General features: G+C 42.1%; 1 protein-coding gene across 1 annotated transcript; it reads right to left on the bottom strand.

Moving 5' to 3' along the window:
- Positions 1–9,504: 9,504 nt before the first annotated feature.
- On the bottom strand, positions 9,505–19,712 carry LOC133440405 (zinc finger protein 391-like). Its single transcript, XM_061717665.1, has 5 exons — positions 19,493–19,712; positions 19,054–19,128; positions 18,085–18,147; positions 17,215–17,320; positions 9,505–11,334 (listed from the first exon to the last, which is right to left on the bottom strand). Exons 1-5 carry the CDS (start codon positions 19,538–19,540, stop codon positions 10,301–10,303), a joined length of 1,326 nt encoding a protein of 441 aa, XP_061573649.1. The 5' UTR covers positions 19,541–19,712; the 3' UTR covers positions 9,505–10,300.
- Positions 19,713–20,952: the final 1,240 nt, after the last annotated feature.

Below are 20,952 nucleotides of genomic sequence, written 5' to 3'. Positions count from 1 at the left end.
TCATGACCATAGGTGAGGGTAGGTGCGTAGATTGACCGGTAAATCGAGAGCTTCACCTTTCGACTCAGCTCCTTCTTCACCACGACGGCCCGGTACATCGACCGCATAACTGCGGACGCTGCACCGATCCGTCTGTCAATCTCCCGCTCCATTGTTCCCTCACTCGGGAACAAGACCCCGAGATACTTGAACTCCTCCACCTGAGGCAGGACTTCTCCACCCACCCGGAGAAGGCATGTCACCCTCTCCCGGTGGAGAACCATGGCCTCGGTTTTGGAGGTGCCGATTCTCATCCCTGCCGCGTCGCACTCGGCCTCAAACGGCCCCAGCACATGCTGAAGATCCCGGTCCATTGAAGCCAACAAGACAACATAATCCGCAAAAAGCAGAGATTAAATCCTGAGGTTCCCAAACCGGATCCCCTCCGGCCCCTGGCTGCGCCTAGAAATCCTGTCCATAAAAATTATGAACAGGACCGGTGACAAAGGGCTGCCCTGCCGGAGTCCAACATCCACCGGGAACAAGTCTGATCTACTAGCAGATGACACCACACTCTTTCTCGGGGATGAAAATCAAGTTTCTATTGCAATAAACACCATAAATGAGTTCTCCAAGGCCTCTCGCCTAAATCTGAATCTTAATAAATGCAAAATTATTTCCATTAAGGATTCTGAAAAAACATCAATTTGTAGTATCCCAGTCAAAAATGAAGTAGTTTACTTGGGTATTACAATAATTAAGGACCAACAAAAAAATAACTTCACTGAATTTCACTCCTATTATCCAAAGAACTCAAAAAAAATTAAACCAGTGGCTATTACCGGATCTCTCTCTTAGAGGTAGTTATACCCACCAAGCCGGAAGGATATCCCGCTTAAAGGAGCTTGAGGCCGGATTGTGGCAGGATTTATGAAAAAAAATCCGTATACATTTTAAGTTTTCTAGTAATAATGTCAGATGAAGCGTTCCAAACCCAAAAGAATGATTCCTCTAGTGTATCTCTCCTTTGCCTTGAACAGGCTGTGTGCTGCAAAATGTGCTGCAATTCGGTCCCGAATTTCCCGCGCTGAGCTGCGGATGTGACGTCACATGACGCTGCATGCACGTTCTCCCCGTTCTCCCGTGCCGGCTTCACTGTTGGCTGCAGTACCCCCAATGGCCGTCGTGGTGAAGGGTGGCGCTAGAGAGTCTCATTTCTTAAAAGGAGCCTCAAGCTCCTTTAACATATGCATCTCTGTCTCTCTTCGTGGACAACAAACGTATTACTCAGATTGACAGGCTGCTTCTCAACTTCTTGTGGAAAAATAGAACTCATCATCTGAAAAAAATCTGTTCTAATGAATGACTATGAAAATGGTGGACTACATTTTTTTAATTTCTGCACCCTAAATAACACATTTAAAATAAAATTGGTTGAAACAATTCTTCAAAAATCCTAACTCTATCTGGAATGTCATATCCTTCCATATTCTGTCAAAACTGGGTGGATTCAACTTTTTTTTTACCTGTAACTACAATATTGATAAAATCCTGATAAAAATGTCTTCCTTTCACCGTCAGGCCTTCCTGTCATGGTATCTTATTTTAAAACACATCTTTTCCTCCCACAAATACCTCATATGGAACAACAAAGACATATTGTTTAAACAAATCCCTATTTATTGAGTACTGGTTTAATAAAAACATTGTATATGTAGCTCAGTTGTTTAACAGGGACGGTCTTCTCTACTCCTATAATGAGTTTCTAGCAGAATACAATATTCCTGTGTCACCTGGCGACTTTGCAAAAGTATTTGGAGCAATCCCTTCTGGTGTTTGCATGTTTTTTAGATCTCAACCAAGAGTGGAAACCCAACAATTATCCCTGTTATCATTGACTGATACTCCAATTGGCTAAATCTGTTTATCCTGTAACCGTGGTAAGAACAATAAGTTGATTAGATTCTTGTTTAGACAGGATGTCACCACAGTTCCTTATGTGGTCTCACACTGGAATAGGTACATGGATCATATTGGCTGGAAAAAGGTCTGGCTCTTACCCAACCGATACCTGTTGACCAACAAAGTTAGAGAAATATTGTTTAAAATAATTCATAGATTTTATCCTTCTAATGATCATATTGTTAAAAGGTTTAAAATAGACATTGATGTGAAATGTGCTTTCTGTTCTGTAAATATTGAAACAATTACTCATTTATTTTGGCTCTGCCCCATTGTCCAAAACCTCTGGATTGATATATGTAATTTTATTGTTAACAATATTGAAGAAGAATTTAAGTTGTTTTGGAGGGATGTGCTGTTTGGACTCTTTGACTTTGACAGGATTAAGGCAAAACCCAATGAAACATTCATTATTAACCTTGTCATACTGTTGGCAAAATTTCACATTCACAAATGTAAATTTACACATAGAAAACCCTCTTTTGTTGCTTATTACAATGAGCTCAAACATCGACTCCATTCCATTTTCTCTTAATCAAAAGGCGATCAAAACTATTAATATCAGTGCTCATTTTAATGTTTTCTTGTAAACTCTTATCCCCCCTGGCATGAAATGTGATTTCTATGTTCTTTTGAAGATATATAATTTGTAAACTTGTAAATAAAGTAAACATAAAGAAAACAAAGTAGGAACAACAATGTGCAGCATGTGCATATGGAACTGTGGAGACTCTGTGGAACAGTTTGGAGCTGGAAATGAAAAGGTACTAACATAAATCTGTTTAATAAGAGATACAAAAAATTATTTATAAACAGGTATATGGAAGAGGAAATGGGGTAATGAGTGTGAGAAACAAATAAAATAGGGAAAAATGGTATATTATACTTGCTTAAGATATGTTTAGATATTTATGTGGATATTTATGTAGTATATATTATATGTTGAGAGGGATAGTTATAATTATGTAATATATGTTATATATTTATTAGGTATGTAGCATATATATATTTATAGGGATATTTATGTAGTTATATAGTTTATATTTATATAGATTTATGAAATATTTGTATTTTCTATATATTGATATTGTATTCATGTAATATTTATATTTTCTATATACTTACATGGACAATTAAGGGGTAATAGCACTAGCGGAGCAGGCGGGGGGGCAGGGGGGGCGGCCGCCCCGGGCCCACTGCTCCGTGGGGGCCCACGCCGAAGAGGGAAAAAAAAAGTGTTCTGAATAAAATAAGGAAAGTTGGACTATATAACAATTGCGTTCATAAGGATAAAGTTTTTAAAAAAATAAAAATGAAAGAAATAGTCCCTTCTCCCCTTGTGTGTCTGCCTGTCATGCACGGGTACGTGCGCGCATGTTGTCTGTTTACTTTTAAGCCTGATTTATGTTTCTGCGTTACACCAACGCAGAGCTTACATCGTAGGGTACGGCGTGGGGTGGGCGTCGCCGCGTACCCTACGCCGTAGGCTCTGCGTTGGTATAACGCGGAACCATAAATCAGCCTTTAGCCAGTTGTCGCATCAGAAGTAAGTCATGCTGAGTTTCAGCAGCTGAAATGATTAAAAACTATCTCCGGGCTGCATGGATGAGGCCTCAAACCTCACCTTGCTCTCAATCGAGAGAGACATCGCCATTGATGAGAGCAAAGTGGTTGAAAGGTTTGGGGCGATGAAGAACCCGCTGATCGTTAGGGGTGTAACGGTATACAAAAATCTCTGTTCGGTACGTACCTCGGTTTGGAGGTCACGGTTCGGTTCATTTTCGGTACAGTAAGAAAACAAAATGCAAAATATAAACGTGCTAGTTGTTTATTACACACACACACAAAATAACATTGGCTCAGATTTTTAAAAAAATATCTCCCTGATGTTCAAAATTGAACAGTTGCAACACTGAACAGTTTAAAGTTGTTGCTCAGATTAAATAACATTTATAAGGCTCAGACTTATAAATAACAAACAGGGGGTGGGCGGGGTTTCAAGCTGCGCTGCAGAACTGAAGGGAACAGTGGGAACAGCCTACACATATAGCGTACACATCTTAATTTTCTTATTTCACCATAGATCACACTTTGGGACGCCTTCTTTATATTTTAGCGTTATTTCCGCGTAGATAAGAGTGAGTTTGATGCTCCTTAACAAGTTTGGTCCGCAGATCAACATCAACCCAGCTCCCCCAACCCCTTGCTCCCGGTGACTGATTTATGGTTCCGCGTCACACCAACGCAGAACCGACGGCGTAGGGTACGCGGCGACGCACACCGCACCGCGACCCTACGCCGTCGGCTACGCCGTCGATTTAACGCGGAACCATTATTCAGGCGAAGCTGCAGTCTGTCTGCGCTGATACTGACACAGGGTCGGAGCGGATTTGGTCGGCTACAACTGTTGCTTGTTGTTTCTCGGTGTGAGCGCAACTGCCTATGTGCAGCAGCAGCAGCGCTCTGCTCAACAACGTGCGGTCCTCTACTTAATATGTCCGTGTGGCAACTCGTTCGGTACGCCTCCGTTCCAAACCGAACACGCTATACCAAACGGTTCAATACAAATACATGTACCGTTACACCCCTACTGATAGTTAAATGTGCCCCCCCTTCCTTGGATGGAAATATGTTTTGTTGTGGTTTTTTGCTCACCGCTGGATGAAACCATCATTGGTAAGCTGTCACAATATTCATTATTTCTGATAACATTGTCATAATGCTGAATATATGGCCTATCCTATATTGTTTGTTGCTGTTTGACCGCCGTGTCGCTCGGTCATTGTGTTAAATACATGTCGTCGCACATTGTAAACTGTTGTCATGGAGGTTGAACAGTGTGTCTGAATTGTGCTACTCGGAGAATACGACATCTATGGCTAAGATGAAAACTTAGCCTTAAAAATAAAAATATCCCCACGATCAGTCATAATTATGAGATAGAAAGTCGAAATTATTAGATAGAAAGTCGAAATTATGAGATAGAAAGTCGAAATTATGAGATAGAAAGTCGAAATTATGAGATAAAAAGTCGAAAGTATGAGATAGAAAGTCATAATTATGAGATAGAAAGTTGAAAGTTGTATATTTTTATTTTTAAGGCTAAGATTTCATCTTATTTTTTTCTTTTACTGGCTTCCATAGACATCCCTGGATGTCATTTGATTTTTATCTCCAGTTTGATACTTATATCTACGTCTGCATTAGGCTTATAATTAGATTTGACATAATGACTGGTAAATCCATGGTGCTAGAACCTCATGTGATGGTTCTGACCGTGTCGCCTGCTGCTGTGGTTGTGTGTCAGAGGGGCTGATCTGTGGCATTTTTTTAGCGATTATGTTTCAACGAGGATGTTTAGGCCCCAAGGGCCCATCTAGAATGCTTCGCCCCCCCTATGCTGGGAGCCCTGCTCCACCCCTGGTTAATAGGCATGTTTTACATAGTATTTAGACTATATTTATATGGATATTGTGTAGATATAATAATAGCAATAATGTAAATTCATAGTTATAAAGGGGTAGGAACTAGGAAAAAGTGTAGATTTCATCCTACTCCTTTTTCGAACATATGTGAATATGAAGATTTAACTGTTTATTTTTTATTTTTTACTTTGTTTTGTTTGAAATTTGTTCGAAATAAAAATTAATTAATTCATTCATACATAAAGTGTGAAATCTCAGTCTGGTCCAGAGTGTGAATGGAGCATGAAAGGCAGCACCAAGTAAACAGAACAACAAGTTAGTTTGGGATGTTTCCGAATCCCACATCAGCAGCTGCTTGAGCTGGGGAGTTTCCCATTTAGTTGGTTTGCTTCATCACCACGGCTTTTAACTGGAAACAAAGGGATCTTGTAGGAGTCATACTCATGTGTTCATTCATTCAACTTTCCAGGGTTACGTACCGACTCTGTGGAGTCTGATTTCAGGTTTCCAGGCGAGGTCCAACAGTCTGCGCTGACGGTCGAGCTCTTCTTCATACTCCAAGATGCTTTTTTCAAACACTGACAATATTTCTACAGCAGCTGCTGTTAGTCGCTGACCGATAAACTCTCTCAGATGATTCACCTTAGACATTGTTGAAGAGGAAAAAGAAAGGAAACAACAGAACCGTCCTCTCCTTCTTCTTCTCTAGGTTTAATTCTTCTTCTTCTTCAATGGTGTTTATTGGCGGTTGGCAAACCAACTTGAAGGTGCATTACCGCCACCTACTGGACTGGAGTGTGGAACACTAGACTAGCAGACAAAATGATAATAAAAAAGAAAAAAGAAAAGAAAAATACTAATAAAATAAATGAATAAAATAAAACAAAAACTAAATAAGGAAATCAAATCCTCTCCAGTAGCCCTGTATCTTTCAGATATGCCATCAAATGCTTGAGCATAACTCCTGACTCTGCTCCGAGCAAGTTCCCCACATTTAAAGCCATCCTGGCTTCCTCTGCTGCTGCTGCTAATGTCCTTCTTTCACCTCATATCCTCCACAATCCAACAACACATGCTGAACACATTCAGCCTGCCCACATTGCTCACATCTGCCATCAGGGGGTTTTCCTATTTTGTGCAGTGTATTGTTCAGTCCTGTGTGGCCTATCCTGAGTCGTGTAATGATTGCCTCTTCCCTCCGGTTCCTGCCCCTCCTTCTTCCCACTCCAACTGTTTTCTGTATATTGTAAATGTGTCTTCCCGTGTCCTGGATGTCCCAGTATTCTTGCCGCACTTTCCCCACATGTTTCTTGATTATTGATTTACCCTCTGCCCTACATAATGGAATTTCTGTATCTACAGTGAGTGATTTGAGTGTTTGTTTGGCCAGAATATCCACTCCTTCATTCCCTTCTATCCCTACATGGGCAGGAACCCAAATGAAGCAAACTGTCAACCCCCTCTTGTGCATTCTGTGAAGTAGATTATGTATTTTATATATGAGATCTTGCCTACATGACTTCATGGTTTTAATACTTGTAAGAGCTGCCCAACTGTCTGATGCTATTGCTGTTTTGTTATGGTTGTTTTCTTCTATCCATTCCAAGCCTAAAATGATAGCTGCAAGTTCAACTGTGTATACTGATAAATGGTCTGTGGTTCTTTTCTTGATATGTGTTTTGTAGTGTGGAATGAAAACTGCAGCTCCTGTTCTTCCAGTATCAGGGTCCTTTGACCCATCAGTGAAAATTAATATTTAGTCTGAAAAGTGTTGTTCCAGATAACTTTTAGCTACCCTTCCCTCGGAAATCTGCCTCTTCCTTTTCTTCAATTGTTGCTGTATGTCAAAGTTTACTGACGGTTCTATGAATACCCAGGGAGGAGTACATGAATATGGGACTGTCGGACTGAAGTGTATATGACCTAAACCTGCTTGTACTGCTTTTATGTTTCCTACCCACCCAAAACTCATAATATTTGATTTATTATGTTCCCAACAGTCCTCCAGGATGGCTTTAGCAGGATGGGAATCACTGCTCACGTGTTCCGGCCATTGCTCACGTGTTCCGGCCATCTTTTATGGTGTGTCTGCTGGAGCAGCAGCATCACTGCAGCAGAGAGGAAGAGACTGGACAAGGTGGTGAGGAAAGCCGGCTCTGTCCTGGGCTGCAGTCTGGACCCGGTGGAGGTGGTGGGGGAGAGGAGGATGGTGGCTAAGCTGTCCTCCATCATGGACAATGTCTCCCACCCTCTTCAGGAGACTGTCAGAACCCTGGAGAGCTCCATCAGAACCATGGAGAGTTCCATCAGAACCCCGGAGAGCTCCATCAGAACCCCGGAGAGATCCATCAGAACCCTGGAGAGCTCCATCAGAACCCTGGAGAGCTCCATCAGAACGCCGGAGAGCTCCATCAGAACCATGGAGAGTTCCATCAGAACCCCGGAGAGATCCATCAGAACCCTGGAGAGCTCCTATTGTTTTTTGAGCTAAATGCTGGTTGTACTGATCACGCTGTACCAATAATCTGCGTCACTGACAACTTTCCTCTTGTTGCTGAACTACACTGCAAAAACTCAAAATCTTAACAAGAATATTTGTCTTATTTCTAGTTAAAATGTCTCATTTTAAGTCAGAAAATCTCATTACACTTAAAACAAGAGTCATTACCAGAAAAATAACTTATTTGACAATTTTCACCTGTTTCAAGTAAATTTTCACTTGAAATAAGTAGAAAAATCTGCCAGTGGGACAAGATTTATCTTCTCATTACAAACAAAAAAATCTTGTTCCACTGGCAGTTTTTTGCACTTATTTTATACTTATTTTAAGTGAAAATCTACTTGAAACAGGTGAAAATTGTTGTTTTTTCCAACGATGAGTCTTGTTTTAAGTGTAATGAGATTTTTTTTTACCAAAAATGAGACATTTTAACTGGAAATAAAACAAATATTCTTGTTAAGATTTTGAGTTTTTGCAGTGTAAAGTCTTTTTTGTTTTTATTATTATTACGATAGATTGTTCACTCTTGGGTTTATGTTGAGCTTTTATAACTCACCACCAGGGGGCACTGCTGCTCTTTCTACATATGGAGATATTTATAATATTTCCACATATTTCAGAATTATAAACAAAATGATTCATCCATCTAAAACGAAAACTTAATTACATTTTCATGATTATTTCTGACTAAATATGAGTTGAGGTAAAAACACATTTACTTCTAAACGGATGTCTGATATAAAAGGGTTAAATCCAAAGTGTGTCCTCTTCCTGGAATCTGATCCCGACGATCCTCCCTCTTCTTCCTGCTCTCCAACCTGCAGATCTGCAGCTTCAACACGGATCTCAACATCAGCTTTAGAATAAATCATGTGTCAGACGAGTTGTAAATCTAGTACAACTTGATTTTATACATGTGATTAAATAATACTGTTAATTTCATATTATTTAAATAATGTGAAAAACGTACACAACACAGCATGGATCATTTGAATTGAGTTGTTTTGACTTAGTTTGTCCGATGAATTATCACGATAATCTGATGTACGTGCAGCTCAGATTTTAAAATGTATAAAGCCTTTTACAGTTTTCAGCGAACTAATTTGGATACCACAATGTCGTATTGTATCGTGACTCAAGTATCGTGATGTGTATCCCACATCACACTCATTTCCTCATTCATTTGCAAACCAAATGTTCTTGTTTTCTAAATCATAAAAACATTTTAGGGGAAATAAAAGCAAACCGTATCTGACTGCACTGACTTCTGAAATCTTCAAGGTTTTTTGTTTAATGCTGCAGATATTAAAGTTTATAAAATGGTGACAGATGGTTGGCTGTTCTGTTTCTGACGTGTTGATGGTTGCGTTACTTCTTTTGTCCTTGTTTCTCTGAAGTTTCTTCATGTTTTTCAGTGGAACGTTGTAAAAACTGAACATGTAAATATATCACACTTGGACTAACCTCTGAACGCAGTAGATGGAGAGAGTTTAACAACATGGAGCTGCAGATTAACTTTACAAAGAGAATGTGAGTGAAGAAGAAACAGACGGGAAAAAGAACGTGTGAGAGAGGCTTTGTAGATGAACGAAATAAACTGTTAGTTTTAAAGAAACTTCAGCAAATACTAACGGCTCTTTATTTGCACCGTGGAGACGGCAAGTTACCAACAGCAACAAATAACACAGTTTTAAGAAGGAACAGGGATTCAAAAAAACTCAATGCAGAACTTTAAAAAAAAGTACACGACCACATCGTTCCCTCTGCGTCAAGTTGACGGAGAAGCATAAATCCGGGTTGAACCTGCAACCCTTGTGGGGAGGGGATTAGTCTCATCAGCCACAGGAGGTGGTGGTTGGACTTCTGCGGGTTCTTCTTCTGTGGGTCAGACAGGAGTGGACAGCTGCCCCCGGAGGACTACAACATTCAATTTCAATTCAATTCAATTTGATCTATATAGCGTCTAATACAACAAAAGTTGTCTCTAGACGCTTTCCAGAGACCCATACCCAGAACATGACCCCCGAGCAGTTATTACATAAACAATGGCAGGTAAAAACTCCCCTAGTGGGAGAAAAACCTTAAGCCAAACAGTGGCAAGGAAAAACTCCCCTTTAGGAGGGAAGAAACCTTGAGCAGGACCAGGCTTGTAAGGGGGGACCCTCCTGCCGAGGGCCAGACTGGTGGGTCAGGGACGGCAACAGCATAGCAGGCAGGTGAAAGCAGCAACGGGATGACCAGGGGTGGGGACCGCAGGCCAGCACGCAGCTCCCGAAGCTCCGGCCCAATCATCAAGTCCCAGGTTGGGGTGCAGGGTCGGGGAAAGGTTGAAAAGGGGGAGGGCCAGGGAGAGGAGTCTTGAGGGACGAACCTTCTCCCCCGCCCAAAAGGGGCCATTACCCTGCCCCCCTCACTCCCACATGAGCTTCATTTGTCACGAGTCACCAGACTTCTCCTCCGGGTGAATTTTCATGTGACTCAGCAAATCAATTCTGCGGCTAAAACCTTTGTTGCACGTCTTGCACAAATACGGCTTCTCGTCCATGTGCGTGGTTATGTGCTGTTTAAGAGATGATAATTGAGTAAAGGTTTTGTTGCAGGTGTTGCACAGGTACGGCCTTTCGCCCGTGTGGATCCTCGAGTGAATCACCAGGGTTGAACGTTCTGTGTAACTTTTTCCACATGTTTTGCAGATGTAGGGCTTCTCGCCCGTGTGCGTGTATATGTGGCTTTTAAGATGTGATGATTTAGTAAAGGTTTTGCTGCAAGTGTTGCACAGGTATGGCTTTTCGCCGGTGTGGGTCCTCGAGTGAACCAGCAGGCCGGAACGATCTGTGTAACTTTTTCCACATGTTTTGCACATGTAGGGCTTCTCGCCCGTGTGTGTGGTTATGTGCCGTTTAAGATTTGATAATGTAGTAAAGGTTTTTCCGCAGGTGTTGCACAGGTATGGCCTTTCGCCAGTGTGGATCTTCACGTGATCCATTAAATTACAACCTTTACTGAACTGTTTCCTGCAAGTGCTGCAAGAAAACGCCTTCTTCCCCGTGTGGGTCCTGGTCAGCTTTGATTTACAGTTGCTGTCTGACGGGACAGCAGCATCTTCGTGGTCACCGTGTCGTCTCATTGGCTCCGGATCTGCAGTTTTACTGGAGTCTGAGCGTAAACTTTCAGTCCCTTCCTCATCTTTGTTTTGAGCTTCAGGAGAAGTGTGCAACAGCAGCTGGCCACAGTTTGGTCCTGGTTCACCATTTTCAACTTTCACATCAGCGACATTGACCAATGAGACATCCACCTCTACGTCCTCGTGCTTCATCTCCTGACCGCTGGAGTCTTCCTCCAGTTCTGTAGTCTGTGGATGCCCTGGTTCCTCCTGGTCCGGGCTGCAGCTCCTCTCCAGGTTATCCAGGTGCTGGTCACTGAAAACCCCGTCCTCCTCCACCTTACAAACATTCTCTTGTGGGGGGTCTGGAATTACAAAAAGGGACAAAAGGATAGGATTTTAACAAGTCAAAAGTGCTTCCCAGTGTTGATTGTTTGGTTGTATTTGTGAGGTTTAAACTTTGTCCTGAACCTTCTGTCTTCCCCTTCATCTATGTAGTATATTTGAAAACAAGTGCATTACTCTGTGTGACCATTAGGTGGCACTGTGACTGTACTCTTGTGTTACTGCGTTGGTATCGAGACAGTTGAGGAATAAAGTTATTGCATTTCAGGTTGATCCATCCATCCATCCATCCATCCATCCATCCATCGTCTGCCGCTTTATCCGTTCCCGGGTCGCGGGGGCAGCTTGGTTTGGTTGTATTTGTGAGGTTTAAAGTCTGTCCTGAACCTTCTGTCTTCCCCTTCAGCTATGTAGTATACACGAATCCGGCGACCGGTTTGTGTGTGCCGCCATCTTGCGGCGGCGCCATTGCTGCGGTGGCAGGTGTCAATCTGCCACCGCAGCGCTGTTATTGTAACCTGACGCTCTACAGCATCATTATAGCTGGATTGATGATGTTAGACAGTGGCCTTCCATAAATAATGAAGGTATCTTAAATTAATGCTGATGTTAATTTATAAATAATGATTTGTTTGAGCGATAAGCAGGAAAGAATAGAGGAATAGGGAGATAAGGGAGTGTATGATTAAACACTGTAATATAGCATACGTTACGTGTGACGTTAGCAGCGCGAAATGTAATCATTATGGAAAGGCTACGTCATTAAAAAAACAACAACAACAACACCTGTTTATGTTTTGTTTTATTTTAGGTATCCAAGAATATTTTATTGATCGCCTGGCGTCCGATGACCAAATAAAACGCAATTACAGGTCTCTAATTGAAGGGCAGAACTATCTCAGCTCCGGATGATACAGAATACATACATACATAACCCCAATCTTCAGATAAAACTAGTTTGTTGAGGAAAAAATATCAACTCTATTTGTAGCTGCAGAGGAAAAAAATAATCTCACGAGGAAAAGAAAAATATTGCTCACGCCTCGGAGCCTCTTCAGCATAATATAGCGGTAAAAAAAAAGAAAAGAGAAGTAAGAGTAATAAAAAAGATGTACTGTATGTTGTACTATTATACAAATTTATTGAAACACATGGCGAGTCAAACATTTACCAAAGCAGCTGCCAAACACTCCTAAACAAGGTAGTAAGATGTGGGTTGTGCAGAACTGCGGCAGTAAATCCTCATCGGAGAGTTCTTTAGTAGTGATTTCATATGGATCCAGACCGTTAATAATCATTATTTTCTCCATATACCGCTCCCTGGCTTCCTTGTTTAAGGTATCCCGGTAAATTCCAGTTCCTTTCCAGCAGTTTAACATCTTTTTTTTGCGTTCCGTCTGTTCACTTGGTGAAACAGAAAAGTAGTTTTGAAAGTCCATCCCGTCTTCATTCACTATCAAAACAAATGCACGTGACCGGGACAGGAGTTTTCCGATGATACAAATACATTAAGAGAGCCTGGCAGGGAGCGGAGTAATAGATCCATGGGAGCGGAGCATGGATCTATATACGTATATATGTCTATGGGCTGGAGCGGAGGAGCGGAGGAGCGGAGCCGCCACCGCAGTAATGGCGGCCGCTCGACTTTCGGGTTTTGCTGGATTCGTGTATATTTGAAAACAAGTGCATTACTCTGTGTGACCATTAGGGGGCACTGTGACTGTAGGAAATCTAGCAGAAAATTGGAGTCCGGATCCAGAGATTTTAACTGTTTCTTGTCGCCAGCGGAATCGACGAAAAGTCTGATTCAGTGAAAAGAGCCACGTTCCTATATGTGGCTGGGGACGAAGCAATTAAACGGTATATAACACTTTTGACTTTGATGAAGACGTAGATGACTATGATACATTGAAAGAAGTTTTCCGCCAACATTGTGAACCAAGGAAAAATGTGACGTATTTGAGGCTCCTGTTCTTTATTCAAGTGCAAGGAAAATCAGAGACTGTTGATGCATATGTGACTGATTTAAAAAAATAAAGTGAAAGACTACGAGTTTGAGCACCTCACTGAAACTTATTGATGTAAATGTTCGCACATTTGAGCTGATCGACTGATCAGCTGTCAGTCGATCAGCTGATGGCGCTGCTCTGCTGGCGACATGGAGGAGGGCTCCTGCTGCATTTTGTATGGATGTCTGTGGCGTCTCCGTTTATTGTTCTGTTTATTGTTTTGAATCGGCTGGCACAACATGCACTTGACAAGAGTGCTGGTCTGAACTGCAAGCTGCGTCCAAATGTGCTGAACTGGAGGAGATTGGAGTGGCTGCTGGTGGCATGGTTATTCCTGTCTGGCTGGGCTGCCGGGTGTGCGCTCGCTGATCAGCTGTCATACAGCGGGAGCGAGCTTCTACACCTGCGGGAATGCGGAGTGTCACCACCGCCAAACCTGCTGAGCAACATCCCCAGGGAGCTATTGAGGCAACCCGGACCGGCATCTCGCCTTGTTTGGAAGGCCAGGAAGCGGGGCAAGAGAGGCGGCGTCAGGCAGCGGGCTCGGAGAGCCACCAAACTTCTACTGCCTCCGATACTACTCTGCAATGCTCGTTCATTGAAAAACAAGCTGGATGAACTACGCTCCCATGCCGGAGCTTACTACGAATACCGTGAGTCTGGCTTAATGGTTTTCACTGAAACATGGTTCCGAAATGACGTGCCGGACAGTTTTATACAGATCGATGGGTTTTCACATATACGCTCGGATAGGGATGTAAACTCAGAAAAAGAAGCCCATGGCTGCCCACAACGAAAGCGTGAGGGAAAATGAACGGAATGACTTCTTTATGCGCTTTGAGACAGACACCTCTAAAGAATACAGTGATATTTCAAATGCAATAACTTTTAATGGGGGTGATGACAGAATGGTTATAGACCAAGACTCTGTGACCAAGGTTTTTAAAACCATACGCACTAATAAAGCGACAGGACCAGACGGCATGTCTGCTTTTCTTTTAAAATCCTTTGCTGAGGAGCTCACACCAGCCTTGCATCGCCTTTTCCAGCTCTCTATGGATACACACACTGTGCCAGAGCTCTGGAAAAAGTCGATCATAATCCCAGTCCCCAAGAAAGCCCATCCCCCTAGAGAATAATGGCCCTAACCTCAAATGTAGTAAAGTCACTAGAGAGGATTGTAACAGAGGAGCTCCGAAGGGAGGTGCAGCCATCTCTAGATCAGTTTCAGTTTGCGTATACTAGAGACCGCAGCACCAGTGACGCGGCCTCTACTTTATTGCACTTTATGTTGAAGCATCTTGAGAGTCCAGCTGCATATGCCAGACTGCTCTTCATTGATTTTAGCTCTGCTTTTAACACAATCCATCCAGACATCCTTCTTAGAAAATTAGTTAAGTTGAACGTAAATCCCTATTTAACTAAGTGGTATTTCTCATTTTTATCAGACAGGCCACAACAGGTGAGATTCAACTCTGCACTTTCAGACACAACAGTAAGCAGCACTGGGGCCCCCCAGGGATCTGTCAGTTCCTCCTTTCTGTTTACTCTGTACACAAATGACTGTGTCAGCTCCCAACCCGACCAATATGTGGTCAAATTCTCTGATGATACTGTCATCCTCAGCTTACTTACAAGCAGCTCCGACATCAGCAGCCATACAGCTGGAGTGGACAGGTTTGTGGGCTGGTGTGATGAACACCACCTGCAGATCAATATTAAGAAAACCGAGGAGATTGTGGTGGACCCAAAGTCAGTTGGGGATCACAGCACAACTATCATACATGGCCATAACATCAAGCAGGTCACGTCCTATAAATACCCGGGCGTCCATATTGACAAGGATCTTAATTGGAGCACGTATGTGACAAATGTCTGTGTTAAGGCTGAATTATGGTTCTGCATCACACCAACGCAGAGCACACGCCGCAGCCGTGACGCCGTCCTGAACCCTTCGGACTTCTCCGTCTCTCCATTTGGTCGCGGTGCAGTACCCCCCGCGGCCACTAGTTAGCGATCTTTTTCTGAATGGTTTATCTGACTTTTTCCGGTCACAGTGAATCAAAGAAATAAGGATAACTATTGTGCAAAAAACAAAATCCAAAAAAAAAAAAATCACACATAAAACGAAGAAAAGAGCCCTGAAAGTTCACTACTGCTTCAAACCGGAAACCGGAAATGCTTCGCTTTCAAACGAACCAATCACAGCCCTCTCGGTCTGCGTGTGGTCTGCGTCTCCTCGACGCGTAGTTACAATTTTCGGGAGGTACACGTCAGTGACGGCGCATGTGACGGTGTGTCCTCTGCGTCGATCCAAACCACACGCCGTAGGCACGGCGCCATTTTGACGCAGAAGCATAATTCAGCCTTTAAGCTCCACCAGCGCCTCAATTTTTTACGCAGGCTCAGAGTGTTTGGGGTCTGCAAAAACATCATGCTGATTTTTTATAGAGCGACGATAGAGTCCATCGTACGCGATGGCATCACCAGCTGGTTTGGGAACCTAGCGGTCAAATCTAAATCCCAGATTGTTAGCCTGGTCAAAACGGCAGGGAAGATCATGGGAATGCCGCCCCCCCCCCCCCTATATATGTTTTTGATGTTGTTAATGTGCCATCTGTGTGTGTCTGTCTGTACTGCAGCATTGTGGCCTCTACTCCGAGACCAATTTCTCCCGTGGGAGATTAATTTTTATTTATTTATTTATTTCGTTTCGTGCATGGTGGTCAATCTACACACCCATGACCGAAAAGGAGCCGGATGAAGACAAGTCTTATGTTACCTGCCCCTTATTAAATACCAAAACAAAAAGAACAGCCAATGTAACCAATATTTACAAAAATATACACTTAAATAGAACCAACCACAGATATTAATAATACTGCTTAATTCCCAGTCTATTCATGATCATATAACTTAAATATTTTATCTTCATACATTTTTTTGAACCCAAGTGAATTTGTGCATTCCTTTAAATTTTTTTGTAGAGAGTTCCACAGTTTTACTCCCACAACCGATGTACACATCTGCTTAAGAGTGGTCCTTGCATGCTGATGTTTGAAATTATATTTCCTTCTATGTTCTATATCTTCTGGATTTGAAAAAACAAACAACTGCTGTAGATTACTTGGTAATAATTTTCTTTTTGCCCTATGCATAACTAATAACGTCTGTAACTCAACTATTTCTTTAAATTTAATAAGTCCTGAATTAATGAATAATCTGTTGGTGTGTTCTCTGTAATTTGCTTTATGAATGATCCTCACCGCTCTTTTCTGCTGGATAAACAATGGATGTACATTGCTAGTATATGTGTTGCCCCAGACTTCCACACAGTAATTGAAATAAGGTAAAATAAGTGAACAATATAAAATTCGCAATGCCTTATAATCTAATACATATTTTGCTTTGTTCAGAACAAAAATACTCTTAGAAATCTTTTTTTTAACATGTGATATATGAGCTTTCCATGTCAATTTGTCATCCAGTACAACACCCAAAGATCTAAGTTTAGTTTTACTTAATAAAGTAAACCTTGACCTTGACCTCGACATCCAAGTGGAGAACAAGGTGGATTGAGGAAAACCTACAGTACGACCCTCGCAGAACTGGTCAGTGCCAATAAGGCAGAATGAAACATCTTTATGTAATCTGAACTAGATGACATATATGACACAGACTGCAATCAATCTCACTCTAATAAAGTACGGTAGCTGTCTTCAATTTGATAAAGACACCATAGTTCAACTGAAACAATAGTAGGTACAGTAGCCTATGCTGTACCAGGATCATTCTCCATAGGTGTTAATAGAGGGGTTAATCGTACCACAGAACACAGCACATACACCTACTACCTTTCACCAGACAGTGCCAATTCATTTAATATCTCACCTCTGCATTTATAGCCAAGCCACTTGAGGGAGGACACAGGTCCCACACACTGGAGACACTTGTCCAAGGGGGAGACAGTTGCACACACCAGGCTATGTTTCTGACACTGTTGGAATGTTTTTATTGTAACATTTATTGTTACCAGACAGTTTGAGCAGCAAGACATTTCAGAATCATATGTCACTCACTCACTCACTCATCTTCTCCCGCTTATCCGTTACCGGGTCGCGGGGGCAGCAGCCTCAGCAGGGATGCCCAGACTTCCCTCACCCCAGACACCTCCTCCAGCTCTTCCGGGGGGAGTCCGAGGCGTTCCCAGGCCAGCCGAGAGACATAGTCTCTCCAGCGTGTCCTGGGTCTTCCCCGGGGTCTCCTCCCGGTGGGACATGCCTGGAACACCTCCCTAGGGAGGCGTCCAGGAGGCATCCGGTACAGATGCCCAAGCCACCTCAGCTGACTCCTCTCAATGTGGAGGAGTAGCGGCTCGACTCCGAGCTCCTCCCGGGTGACCGAACTCCTCACCCTATCTCTAAGGGAGCGTCCAGCCACCCTGCGGAGGAAACTCATCTCGGCCGCTTGTATCCGCGATCTTGTCCTTTCGGTCACTACCCAAAGTTCATGACCATAGGTGAGGGTAGGGGCGTAGATTGACCGGTAAATCGAGAGCTTCGCCTTTCGACTCAGCTCCCTCTTTACCACGACGGTCCAGTACATCGACCGCATTACTGCGGACGCTGCACCGATCCGCCTGTCAATCTCACGCTCCATTGTTCCCTCACTCGTGAACAAGATCATAGAATCATATGTGTTTATCTTAAAAGTATTAAAAAAACAAATTTCCATCAAATGTCTACATTACATTCAACTTACCCTCTCACTGTTGACAACTGTCTCCATTTCAGTTGGACTGCAGAACTGATTCTCCGTGTCCATCTTAGATAGAGAACAAGAGCAGACGTGTTCAAAATTAACACCGTGGTCTGCCTGTGTTCATTTGTTCATTTCCATTAAGTGACACGATAAAAATAAGTGTGGAAATACAGCTTTAGAAGGTCTGTCAAAAATGTCTTGCACAGGCTCCAGACTAACTCGTCCACTGGTGCGACAACTGAGAAAGTTGGTTGCACCAGCACATGATTTGGTTGCACCTTTTTTATGGAATATTGTATCATTCAGAAAGGAGTGCTTGAAAACAGGGTTTTGTATCTGTAACCATAGTTTTGTAAAGCTGTGCATTTATGTTTGTACCTGTAACTATAGATTTGCAAACTTGTACATTTAAGTACAAGCATTTATCTGTAAGCTTAGTTTCGTAAACTTCTACATGTGTGCAAACTCTGTTTTACAAGTCTGTGCATTCAGACACTTGCAAGCTCACTTTCATACAGCTAAATATTTAATAGCTACTACTATGTACAAGTTTACAAAACTACGGTTACAGATACAAACAAATATGAGTTACAGAAACAAAACCCTGTTTTCAAGTACACCTTTTTGAATGATTATATATATATATATATATATATATATGATATATTCCATATTATTTTGGTATCGCTTTACTATGGAGATAACGGAGCATATTTTAATAGTGTTGCACTTGGTCAGTGATTTGGCTGTTTTGGTCGTCCAATGTGACGTTACTGCAGGGCTCTACAGAGCGAGAATTTCACTTGCCCCTAAAAATGGAAATGTGTGAACTGGAAGAAATAATTTACGAGCACAGTGTGCCTACAGTAATCTACAGTAATCTTTTTTGCACCCCGCTGCTATTCATTCAGAAAATAGTATTTCATAGTCAGATAATGTACAATGTTTATTAAAAGTATCAATATACACCTGTTCCAAGTCTTCAATTGTGGAGGAAGACTTTGTAACACCAGAATCTTCTGGAGGCATTTCCTCAGTAGAAACCTGCAAAACGGAAAAATATAGATATTTTCATAAATGTCTTGATGGCAGGTTGTTCTCTGTGTAACATTATGCAAAAGGTTTCATGGCTGTGTTTCTGAGTGTTTTGAGGGAAAGAAATCCACTCAAAATGTTTCTTAATTAGTCAACAAGGTAAATTATTACACTCTATTGACTTTGAAACCTAGAATCTTCCAAAAATAATGTTCGTGTGCGTGGTTATGTGCCGTTTAAGAGCTGATGATTCAGTAAAGGTTTTGTCGCAGGTGTTGCACAGGTACGGCCTTTCACCAGTGTGGATCTTCATGTGATCCATTAAATTACTACTTTTACTGAACTCTTTCCTGCAAGTGCTGCAAGAAAATACCTTCTTCCCCGTGTGGGTCCTGGTCAGCGACATTGACCAATGAGACATCCACCTCTACGTCCTCGTGCTTCATCTCCTGACCGCTGGAGTCTTCCTCCAGTTCTGTAGTCTGTGGATGCCCTGGTTCCTCCTGGTCCGGGCTGCAGCTCCTCTCCAGGTTATCCAGGTGCTGGTCACTGAAAACCCCGTCCTCCTCCACCTTACAAACCTTTTCTTGTGGGAGTTCTGGAATTACAAAAAGGGACAAAAAGACAGGATTTTAACAAGTCAAAAGTGTTTCCCAGTGTTGATTGTTTGGTTGTATTTGTGACGTTTAAACTTTGTCCTGAACCTTCGGTCTTCCCCTTCATCTATGTAGTATATTTGAAAACAAGTGCATTACTCTGTGTGACCATTAGGCGGCCATATTTTCACCAAATCTCTAGAAACTGGAATAATACCCAATGACCTCAAAATTGCCAAAGTAGTCCCTGTTTACAAATCTGGAGACCATAGTGTATTTAGTAACTACCGGCCCATTTCTGTTCTCCCATGTTTCTCAAAGATCCTGGAGAAATTGGTCTATAACAGAATGATGAAACATTTGCAGGACTGTAATATACTGTATAAACACCAATATGGATTTAGGAAAAATCCTTCTACAGAAATGGCTATAATTCAATTGGTTGAGAAAATTAACACTGCAATCAATAATAATGAATACGCTTTGGGAATCTTTCTGGATTTATACAAAGCTTTTTTTTTTTATATATTCTTCTTCAAAAATTATTACACTATGAATTTGCTCTAAAAAAATCTACACGGAACCACTGTGATCTGCATCTTTTCTACAGAATAAAGGATTAAGTGTAAAGTGTGAAATATGAGTCTGGTCCAGAGTGTGAATGGAGCATGAAAGGCAGCACCAAGTAAACAGAACAACAAGTTAGTTCGGGATGTTTCCGAATCCCACATCAGCAGCTGCTTGAGCTGGGGAGTTTCCCATTTAGTTGGTTTGCTTCATCACCACGGCTTTTAACTGGAAACAAAGGGATCTTGTAGGAGTCATACTCATGTGTTCATTCATTCAACTTTCCAGGGTTACGTACCGACTCTGTGGAGTCTGATTTCAGGTTTCCAGGCGAGGTCCAACAGTCTGCGCTGACGGTCGAGCTCTTCTTCATACTCCAAGATGCTTTTTTCAAACACTGACAATATTTCTACAGCAGCTGCTGTTAGTCGCTGACCGATAAACTCTCTCAGATGATTCACCTTAGACATTGTTGAAGAGGAAAAAGAAAGGAAACAACAGAACCGTCCTCTCCTTCTTCTTCTCTAGGTTTAATGGCGGATCACAACCAACGTTATTAGGTTCTACCGCCACCTGCTGTACCGGAGTGTGTAACATCAGGATCATTATTACACCAGGTTACAGTCTAACTTAAAGGGGGAAAAAAAGGAAATACCAAAATAAAATAAGA

Source organism: Cololabis saira, chromosome 3 (assembly GCF_033807715.1).
Source record: "Cololabis saira isolate AMF1-May2022 chromosome 3, fColSai1.1, whole genome shotgun sequence".
In the NCBI taxonomy this organism is placed as follows: Eukaryota; Metazoa; Chordata; class Actinopteri; order Beloniformes; family Belonidae; genus Cololabis; species Cololabis saira.
This window is presented reverse-complemented; position numbering and strand designations above follow the sequence as displayed.

What these genes read in the sequence shown, in the direction of transcription:
- LOC133440405 (XM_061717665.1), bottom strand. Translation starts at nt 19,540, where the DNA reads ATGTCTCATTGGTCAATGTCGCTGACCAGGACCCACACGGGGAAGAAG. An exon ending in GGACCCACACGGGGAAGAAG is followed by an intron (nt 19,129 to 19,492) that starts GTATTTTCTTGC and finishes TCCGTTTTGCAG; the next exon opens with GTTTCTACTGAGGAAATGCC. An exon ending in CAGTTGTCAACAGTGAGAGG is followed by an intron (nt 17,321 to 18,084) that starts GTAAGTTGAATG and finishes ACATTCCAACAG; the next exon opens with TGTCAGAAACATAGCCTGGT.